The following is an 11,323-nucleotide window of genomic DNA, read 5'->3' on the forward strand; positions in this document are numbered from 1 at the left end:
CTTATTTGAGGCCTATTCACAAGCCTTTGGTCGCCTACTAAGAGCATTAAGCTCTATGGACAACGAAATTTGTCATTTGACTTAGTTTTGTGGAGTCCTATCTCAAAGCACTAGTTGTAATATACTTGCATTTAGTGTAATCTTGCATGCATTCATCGCATGAGAGATGAAAAGCAGGCGTCTCATATTTTGATTGAGCATTTTTGAAGGAAAATGATGGAAAAAAAAGATAGGAAATGCAAAGAAATGAAAAAAATAGAGGATTCGAGTGTTGGGTCAAAAATTGCATCAATCCATGGGGACCGAGCCCAACTCGCACGCGGTTAAATCTAAGGAAAGAAAAGAATTCTTCCTGTCAGAGAATTCGGGCGAGTTCTGGAGAAAACGCGTGTCCTGAAGCTTCAACTCGAGCGGGTTGATGCTGAACACGAGCGGGTTATATTTGACTCGAGCGGGTTCACCCTAAAATATGACTTCTCCTCTCATTTGGCTCATGACATGGCTATATATGCATCCTATCTACCATCTTCATCTTCTATAATATACAAATCATTGAGATCATGATTGTAAGAACCTTTGTTTCCCTATCTCTCATGTATAGTTGCATTGGAATATATCTCACATGATTAGATTAGTTTGCATTGTAATATGTCTCACATGACCAAACCTATTCCTTTCTACACTAAAAATAGTGCTTAAATCGGTTTGGGGAGGTTTGATCATAGGTGACCATAGTTTAATAGAAAACATGCATCATCTAGTGTAGTTTAGATTGCATTCATTTGTTATATATATCATATAGGATTGCATTTACTTAGAACATGCATTCATTCATATCATATCATTGCATTTTTACTTCATTTCCATAAAATCAAAAATCCAAAAACATGTATTTCTTTTTCATTCCTATTCCTACCTGTACATTGAGGACAATGTCTAAAAAAATTGAAAATTTTCGAAAAACTCAAAAATATGTTATTTAATTTCATAAAAACAAAACCCCTAAAAATTTAAAAATTCCAAAAATGTGTTCTTTCCTTTGTAGTGTAGAATTGTATATATTCGTTTGTTTGTTTGTCACTCTTATCACATTGGTTTGACTATGCCACATTGGAGGCATGAAGAAAATAGAATACCGCATGGTATGATCTTTCCAAATCTCCTTCCTCCGTTTTATATGTCAATGACAACGTGGCTTCTTTTTTATCAATGCGGTTTGTACCTATGTGATATTAGGATTGCATTTAGTTTATGTGTCATAATAGTAGATAGAAGCATATGCATTTGGTTGTATACATGATAGTTACATCATGGCATGTAGTTTGCGTAGTAGAAAATTTTGTGAAAATGCCTATTTGGGAAGATTGACAAGTTTATATAAGGCCCTTGTAGTTAACTTTCTCTTTGAGACTTTGTTTGCTATAATACCCTCAAGACACCCTAGGATGTGTCATACTATTATATTTTGTCCCATGGACTAAGGCCTAGTCAAGAGTACCTTGTGGTGTGATAACTCCTTGGCTACCGTCTATTCCAAGGTGACCATTGAAGCCATGCAACCGTTCTTTCATTTCTATCATCATGGTTTGCCAACAAAAAGGGAATCGGCACAAAAACCTCAAATTGAGTTCAAGTACCAAATTGGTAATAAATGTTTGTAAATTGCATCAAATGAAATGCGGAGCAAAAATAGACTACTATGCTTTAATAGAAGTACCCTTGCTACAAATGGGGTTACTTTGAAAAATGTTCAAAAATGCAAAATTGAAATTGCCAAGTATCAAAATGCTAAGTATCAAAAATGGCAAGAAATGTTCTCTAATGTCAAATGCTACAAAAATGGGGGGAAAATAAACCCAAAAAGCAAAATACTATCATGAAACTCATAAACTATGAAACCCTTTAATCCATTAATGATCCTTTCTTTGTTGCATGGTGGAGAGAGGACAACCCTTCTTCTTGTCTAGGCAAGAGGGGGAATTCTGCAATCCTACCGTGTTTCTAACACTATAGGACTTGACTCTTGACAAAAGCATTTAGCAATTGTGGACAAAGGTAACCTAGTTTAACACAACTTGGAGGTGACTTGTTTGTATCCTCTTGGACTTAGTAACTAGGAGAACCAATATCTATGATGGAGTGTGTGCCCTTGAACTTCTTCCCTTCTAGGTAATTTCTGGCACTTAGATGAGAAAAGTGGCTATTCTTTTGTAGGTGCATCCTTTCACTTGTTTTGTGTGCTTAATGCTTGGATGTGTCGTCATTTTGGCAAGCCCCATCTTGCCTTGCAAAAAGGAATCTTACCTCATGGATGTCTTGTTGTGAGTTGAAGGGGCGGAGTGAGACCCGCTAATTGTCTCACATAGGTTATATTATTATTAGGATAGTTTAAATAAAGGTCTAGTTCTAGTCACCTCTTTACTCAGGATGAGTAAAGGTTCGGTATGTGAATATTTGATGTGAGTCATAGTTACGCACATTTTGTCCCCTAACTAAGCCTCATTTTGCATACTAATATAGCATTTCATAGCCCTTTTATTCGTCATTTGCTTCCTATTTGCTTTCCCAGTGCATTTTATATGTCTTGTAGGAAAGGAGACAATGAGGCGGAATTCCCGTCTCTCGCGCATATTCGGAAGCTTGTTGACGATCTTGGATAGACTAGTATGAAGGGGAGGTAAGATTGATGACCAAGGATGACATGAATAAAGAGTATATGAAGGCATCATAGGCATAAAAAAATAAAAAGGATTCTGCAGCTCAACCCGCTCGGGTCAATCTCAACCCGCTCTAGTTGAAGCTCAGGACGCTCGTTTTCGGCCCAGATCGAGCGGATTGTTATGCAGCGAGATTGTCTTCATAATGCGGAGTCATGGGGCTCTTCCTAGGACTTGCAAGGCTCTTTTCAACACCTAAGCATATTATTTCCTAATCTACCCTTGCTTAACCTAATGTTGTACCACTATATGTACTCCATTTGTAATAATTAAGAGATTAAGCTTCCTTAGTTTAGATTAAGCTCTCTTAGCTTAGATTAGGTGTAGATTAGAATAAATTAATCTCAATCATTCAACAAAATTGCACTTTAATCTTTCTTTAATTATTGTTCAAGATTTCTTATTGGGTAATTGAAGACTATTGGGTTATTATTGGAGAATTGACAACTCTTCATCAATCAATCAAGTTTTCTTCTATTATCCTTTTCTTTCTATTTGATCATCCTACGTTGGTACAATTTCTCTACTCATTACTTAATCCTTGTTTATTGTTTTACTCATTCATCCTATTTTGACTTGTTAATATGATTGACACCCTTGTTAGCATGTTTTCCCTGATCATGAGTGAGTAATTTCCTAACTAGGGTTAGTGGGGGTTTAGGGGAATTAATCATGGGGATAAATTTATGCTTAATGAGTTCATATGAATGCTTACTTATTGTTTTCCAATTTATGCACGTGTCATGTTTGATGAAATGCTTGATTGACAACCTAGCATGTTTCTCTTATCCTTTAAACAAGACTTGTAAGACAAAAACCAACTCAAGGCTTGTTAGACCATGCATATTGTTGATTAGGAAGAATTAAGTCGATTGTAGGTGTTGTACAGTCTTGATCGACTCGGTCCGGGACCCAAACCTTCTTAGGACTCATTTATGTTATATCACCATGAATAGGGAAAACCAAGTCGACTAATAGGTGTTGTAAAGTCTTGACCGACTCGGCTCCGAGACCTAAGTTTCCCCTAGAAATCGTAAGGTATACACTAAATTGATTCCAACAATTATAGATGTTTGCATCTATATGATTCATTTATGTTATTTCACTATGATTCCATGATGATCCCATGACACCCTAGTATTGTTAATCATTTGTTTACCCTTCCATTTCTATTTACTTGCCTTGTTATCTAATTGTTTACATTTTCTTGTTATAGTATAGCACACAACTCCAACCCAAATCAATTGTGACGGTAGCATAAATTGAGATATATAGACTTGGAACCTAAAGCACACCGTCCCGTGGATCGATCTCGACTTAACCACTATCTATTTGTTTGTGAGAATATAAATGTGTTTGATTGAGTGAACAACAACTCGCTCACCATCAATAATGATAATAGCAATAGCAAATAATACTAGTTAAAAACTAAAGTTTGCCTTTGCCTTTGTCATTACATTCGCACGACTCATCTCGAAGAGATGAAGCCTCACCCAACATCACTTTGGCCCTTTTCTTTGGAGGAATGGATGTTTCTTCTCGAGGTCCCTGTCTGTCCTTCATGCTCGGTCGAGGACCAAGCCTATCTGCAAGTGTAAAACCCATGTCAACACTTGGACCTAGTCGTTTCCATACATTTGAAACCATAGGTTCAGTCTTAGAATCCTTGTCAGTCGAAGACCGAGGCTCAGATGAAATCGGGGTCGAGCGAGTGAAGAATGCCTGGTTCTTTAGCTTTTCATTATTATATTTCCAGTCTACAGTGTCATCCTTGTGTAGTTTCACTCTACCTTCGATTGAGGGCTCGGTAGTCCACTTCAAGTAAGAACGGGAGACCCTGGTAGTAGGGAATGGTTCGAGAATGTGCCAAAGGTTCCTACAGTGCCAGACGTAGAGCCAATATTGGCATTTAGCGTGTGAAATAATAAGTTGCGGCCTTGAGTGGCCTCAATGGCAGGTACTGTTTGTTGACGGCCGAATTGTCGAAGTTCTCGGTCTGGGTAAATGTAGACGAAATGTTCTAAAGAAACACGGTGATATTCCTTGTTATATCGGTGTCAGGTAGGCCCATAAGTGAAGACCATTTGAGCCAAGGGAGAGCCCAATTAATATGAGCTCTGACGCCCGTAGTTAGTTCTTCGCGCCATCGATCTGCAGTTAGATCTAGTGGACAGTTGGGTGGATGAGATATGTATCCTTGCGCACGATACTTTTCAGGATTTGCTGGTCTACTAACTAAACCATGTCTTTTGAAGAGCCACACCTGGCAACGAAATCTAGTTTAGTGCAGGAAAATGAATAAAAGCCCGCTGAAAAGAAAGAAGACGGAGGCAAAAAAAAAGAGGGAGAAAAAGAAAAAGAAGGAAAAAGAAAAAAAACGAAAAAAGCAAAAGAAAGGAAAAGAAAGTAAAAGAAATGAATACCTGCAGAAGACGGGTCGATACAGTATAAGCAACACTAAGGTCGGCCCTTCGAGCATCTAACCCTCGGATAGTCTCGGCCAGAATGATCCAAGCGGGGTTTGAATGTGCCTCCATTTGTTCTATGACTTGAATGAGTCTAGCATCGCCCCGACAAGATGGGACCTCCATTCTACCTTCAAATCAATAGAGATGTAACAAGACAGGCCCGAAGGTGCGCCTAAGCTACTTGGTTGGAATGGACGGGTCATAAGCAGATTTAAATGGGTGAACCAAGACTAGTAGGTTCACTCGTTCTCCATCAACAATGGCACGGGCCTCGTCATCTGACAAGCCCAAGTATTCAAGGTATTTTCTAGCCCAATTCTGCTGAAAGTCAGGAACTGCGGGCTCTTGTGTGATTTGTCATCCTCCTAGGATGATGAACTCTTCGGGAAGTGGACATATTTCTCCTTCCAGAAAAGCAAAGACATGGTGGGTAGGATTCCACATCTTGAGGCACTCATCTAGGAAAGCAATTCGGGGCACAACTAGCTTAAGTGGAAGAATTTGTTGAATGTCGGCATCAATCATGACCTGTGTTTCTAGCTTATTGAATTGAATGGTTCAGTCTTCATGACTCCGTGTAGAGGACTCATGATTTGAACATTAGGAGAGAGAGGAAAAGAATTGAGAGATATGATTTTCTCTCAACCTTAATCCCCGTATATAGCAAAAATAAGGGAGGTATTCCAATTGAAATTAAGAAAGTTTTCCATATTAGAATTAGGAAAGCTCATTGGTTGGCTTTTAGAAAGCCGTGCACGACTAGGGCCGCGTCCCATTGGTCTTTTTTTAGTTGGTTCCCGCTTCAGGATTTGAATGTTTCTGCAGTGGTTTGCATTTTTTTTTAGACGTGTGGCTAATTTAGATTTCTACCCCCCAACGAGTCAATGTTTGAATTAAAACCCGTACACATTTACGGATTTTTTATTTGTAGGTAGCGGGCTATGCCCTCTCCATGTTGTTTGCGGGTCAGATGTTCAAGTCAGGTTGTGTCTACCTATCTAATCCAAGATATTGAAAATGTGAAATTTCAAAAATGATTTGAAGTTATCGAAATGTTGGACTTTGAAGAAGCTCCATTTCAAATGTTTGCGGGTTAGTTAACCCATTTCAAAAGATATGCAATGATCGGGTGGGTAACCCATTTCTTTTCAAATGTTTACGTTTCGGGTCGAAGGCCCATTCAATCAAAGTTTTCGGGCCGAAGGCACACTCAATCAAAGTTTTCGGGTCAAAGGCCCATTCAATCAAAGTTTTCTGGTTGAAGGCCCATTCAATCAAAGTTTTCGGGCTGAACACCCATTCAATCAAAGTTTTCGAGTCGAAGGCCCATTCAATCAAGGTGTTCGGGCTGAAGGCCCATTAAATCAAAGTTTTTGGGCTGAAGGCCCAGTCAATCAAAGTTTTCGGGCTGAAGGTCCATTCAATCAAAGTTTTCAAATGTCATGGGAATTATATGTTATTGAATTATTGTGATATATGCATGTATGCTCCAACTGGGGGCTCTAAAGTCGGAGACTTTAGAACCCATTGTAACTAGGGGCTCTGAAGTTGTTTGCTTCAGATACCGTTTTTGAAGAGAAGAGTTCTCCGCCAAGTAAAGTGATCCACAACGGATTGCAACAGATACAGATGAATCGCTCCACATCGGAGCAAAAATAGAAATATACCCCGGCAGGGATACAATTTATAAATATTCGATTTGTTAACGTTGCTCGGGTTCGAGCATTGTAGGAGATGTATGACCAATGTATTACGGCAACCTCCTTTTGGAAAGCTCCATTTTGGGCCGGGAAGTGCAAAATGTCGAGGCCATGGTTGCCGAACTACGATGCGGGTTTGATTCCGTCACAAACGGATACGTAGGCCGCTTTGAACAAGGCCCAACCCCACTTTTATTCGATATGAAAATAGTGTTGCAGAAGTCGAGCCATCCAGAACCGTGTTTCAGGTATGATTTTATCTTATTGCTGGCGAGCTTATGTACGCAAGTATAATGGACTATAAACGACCCGCGGAATCCTCAGGTCGAGAGAGACTTGGGGTTTACTTTGACTTTTACCTTGTCCAAGCCTCAGTCAAAGTGGGGGCTCTGTAGATACCCGTATCTGTCGATATTGGAATTTATAGAGAACCCGCCAACACCCGTTGACAATAGGACATGTATTCTCAAATGACGTGCTCATGATACGGATACGTGACATGGATGTTAAGCAAGGTTACGTTGATGGTTCCTGTTAATTTAAATTGTTATTTAAATTGACATTTTGAATTTTTTTGAAATAAATGGTTATTTTTTTTACATTTGTGCTTTGAAAATTTATGAAATAAAAGTTTTTTTGTTTTTTTTTTTTTGGTAAAAAGTGAGCATTTATATTATAATCAAACTTGTTTACATCAGTTCACCATACTTAAAACCATCACAAGCTAAGCTAAGTACAAAAATGGCATCTAATATGAATCATACTTAGCCAACTACAATCACTTGGCATAGTACTATTACATAATTTTTCCACTATCCTACCATGCACTTGATGTTGAATCATTGAGATCAATTTGCCAGGCCTTCTGATAACACATTCCAGACGACCAGAATTTCTTTCCATCCAAATTGCAACCAAGTAGCCATCTTGACAACCCTGCAAACTCTCCTTTGCAGCTTAGAATAGGAAGAAGATGTACCATTGAGTTTCAACTGCAACCATTGTTCTAAACCAGCAACAATTCTTGAGGAATAAGCACATTCCCAAAATAAATGGTCATGTGTCTCTTCTCCCATCTCACAAAGAACACATCTATCAGTAGCACTCAAGCCTAGCTTAAACAGTTTAGATCTTGTATTCAATGCCTGTCTATATATAAGCCAGCCAATAAACGCCTGTTTTGGAATAACCCAAGAGTCCCAAATATCAGGATAGCATTGAACAGGTGGGTGTGTATCCTATAGCCAATGGTACCCAGCACTAATAGAGTAACCACCAGCAAATGCAGACCAACAATTACTCTGAAAACCACCAGCCAAGCATTCCTTAATCCTGCAAATGTTCCTCCAGTTCCAGTAAGAATCAGGTGGAGGAAGATAAGTATCCCAGGCAGCACCCTTCAAATAAATATGATCAATCCAAAGGACCCAAAGCCTATCAGCTTTAGTATATTACCAGTTTATAAGCTTTCCAACACTAGCTACATTCCACACCCCAGCATCCTTTATACCCAGTCCACCTACTTTTTTAGTACAACAGACATTATGCCAAGCAACCAAAGGTGTCCTGTTATATTCAGTCCCCCCACACCATAAGAAATTCCTAGAAATGCTCTCAATTCTCTTCATAACACCCTTAGGAATTAAGAAAATAGAGGCCCAATAGTTGTGTAAGGTATTAAGAACAGAGTTAATAAGGATTAGTCTACCAGCATAGCTCAGTTTTCTAGCCCCTATTCCTCCAACTTTAGCAACAATCTTCTCCAGTAGGACATTGCAGTCAGCTCTGGTTAATCTGCCAGGTTGAATAGGAATGCAAAGATATTTGAAAGGCAGTTTACCCTCTTTGAAACCAGAGACCTGAGTTATATCTTGCTTCAGATCAACAGACACTTCATTGAAAACCACCTATGATTTGGATGCATCTACTTTGAGACCAGAGGAAGCAGAGAAAGTAGCAATTACTCTAAGGATAAGCATGATTGACTGCACATCCCCTTTGCTGAACATTAGAAGGTCATCAACAAAAAGTAAGTGAGTCAATATTAAACTCTTACATAAAGGGTGAAACCTAAAATACCATTTCTTGGTAGCAAAATCCATGAGTCTAGATAAATATTCCATGCAGATACAGAAAATAAGGGGGGAGATAGGATCTCCCTGCCTTAGCCCTCTCCTACTACAAAAATAACCAAAGTGAGCACCATTCAAGTTGAGGGTGTAGGTAGGAGTGGTAACACATGTCATTATTATGCTCCTAAACTTCTCAGGAAACTGAAGAGCCTCTAACATCTGTTCCACAAATGCCCATTCAATTGAATCATAAGCTTTCTGGAGATCAAGCTTAAAAAGACAACGAGGAGAAGCTTTTCCTCTATGATACTGTCTGATAAGGTCCTGGCAAATCAAAATGTTTTCCAATATACTCCTTCCTTTAACAAAAGCTCCTTGGGTCTTGCAAATTAGATCAGGCAGAACAAGAGTCAGTCTAGTACAAAGCAACTTGGAAATAACTTTGTATATAACATTGCAGCAAGAGATAGGTCTATAATGCTTCACACTAGCAGGCCTATCAATTTTTGGGATTAAGGTAATAACAGTGGCATTAATCCGTGTTAACATCTTGCCAATGTTAAATAAATTTATCACAGCCTCACAAATATCGGTACCCACTATGTCCCATGCATCCCTGTAAAACTGGCTAGTGTATCCATCAGGGCCAGGGGATTTACTATGAGGAATACTGAACAGACATTACTTTACCGCATCAACTGTGATAGGGCTATTAAGGAGAAGACAATGTGATTCAGAGCAGCAGGTCCCTTTTCTAACCACATAAGATTAATACATCAGTAATCTTCTGAGAACCTAGGAGCTCCTGATAGTAAGACAAGAAAGCACCCTGAATTGCATCCCCTTCAGTACAGAGCCTACCATCTTTATCTTCTATTTGAAAGACCTTGTTCATCAACAATCTTTTCTTAATGGAATGATGAAAATATAATGTGTTAAGATCCCCCTCCAGAGACCATTCTACTTTGGCCTTCTAAATCAGAAAGCTATCTCTGGCAATAATAAGGTCTTTAAGATCATGAGCTAAATCCAACTCTTGTTGCAGAAGATCAATATCACTAGGATTATTAACTAGGGCTTTCTGAATGTTCTCCAGAGAAAGGCTAGCAATGCTAGTATTGTTCTTAATATCTGAAAAACATTCCTTGTTTAATGCTTTAAGAATATGCTTCAAAGCTTTAAGCTTTTTGATAATCCGAAACATTTTAGTACCCTGATAATGTTTAGACCAAGCATCAGAAACAACCGTCTTAAATGTTGGGCCAGTCCCCCACATGTTAAAGTACTTGAAACTTTGTCTCCCAACAATCTCAGCATTTCTATCCATAATAGTATAAGGACAGTGATCAAAAAGACCCTCGGGATGGAAATGAGCAACACTGTCACCAAATTGGTCAAACCATTCCTGATTACCCATAGCACGATCAAGCCTACTATACACTCTATCCAGAGGAGCCTGCTTATTAGACCAGGAAAAAAGAGCACCAGTAGCAGGCATATCCTCTATACAACAGATAGACACACAATATTGAAAATGTTCCATCTCAGCATCAGAGGTGTGCGCACCTAATCTCTCAATAGGACTAAGGACAGTATTAAAATCACCAAGCCAAAGCCAAGGTGAATTACACTCCTTAGAAAACTTCTTCAAAAAATCCCATAGTTCAATTCTTTTATTTAGGCCATTATGAGCATAAATAATAGTTCGATAAAATCTCTTAGCATCAGATTGGGATTGTATTAGCATATGAATATGTTGTGCATTGTAGGACAAAAATTGAATATCAAACATACTAGGCTTCCACATAACCCAAATCCTACCACCCTTATGCCAACTGCAGTTAGTGGAGACACTCCAACCATCAAAAATAGAGGTATCTTTCTTCAAGAGAGTCCCAGGTTTCAATTTAGTTTCAAGCAAACCAAATAAGCCCACCCCATTATTGTGCATAAACCATTTCAGCACTCTCTGTTTATTCAGGTCATTAAGACCCCTAACATTGCAAAAGCCCAGACTATGCATTAAGATTAGGGTCAGGGGGGTCCTTTCCACTCTCTACTACTCCCCCTTGAGTAGTAGAGTTATTCTTCAAAGCATCCATAAATGTATAAGGACTGAACTTTCCAGATAACCTCACCCCAACAATCCGATCCTGCCTATTCATACGCATAATCTGCTTAGCTGGTGTAGATCTGACTACATGAGTAGATCTAACAGTAGCCAGAGGAGGGAAATTTGCTGGTAACAGTGAGGGAGGAGTCACAATATCATCAGGTTCTTTTTTAGTCCTTTGCAGAGGTCTCCATATTTTCTGTTGTTTAGGAGGAGCCTGAACAGAGGGAGCCTTAGTAGATTTTATCTTCCT

At 39.0% G+C, this 11,323-nt stretch overlaps 1 protein-coding gene across 1 annotated transcript; it reads right to left on the bottom strand.

The window, feature by feature from the left end:
- Positions 1-9,930: 9,930 nt before the first annotated feature.
- On the bottom strand, positions 9,931-10,908 carry LOC141613833 (uncharacterized). The gene has a single exon (XM_074432576.1). It carries the CDS (start codon positions 10,906-10,908, stop codon positions 9,931-9,933), a length of 978 nt encoding a protein of 325 aa, XP_074288677.1.
- Positions 10,909-11,323: the final 415 nt, after the last annotated feature.

This window comes from Silene latifolia, chromosome 11 (genome assembly GCF_048544455.1).
Source record: "Silene latifolia isolate original U9 population chromosome 11, ASM4854445v1, whole genome shotgun sequence".
Lineage (NCBI taxonomy): Eukaryota > Viridiplantae > Streptophyta > Magnoliopsida > Caryophyllales > Caryophyllaceae > Silene > Silene latifolia.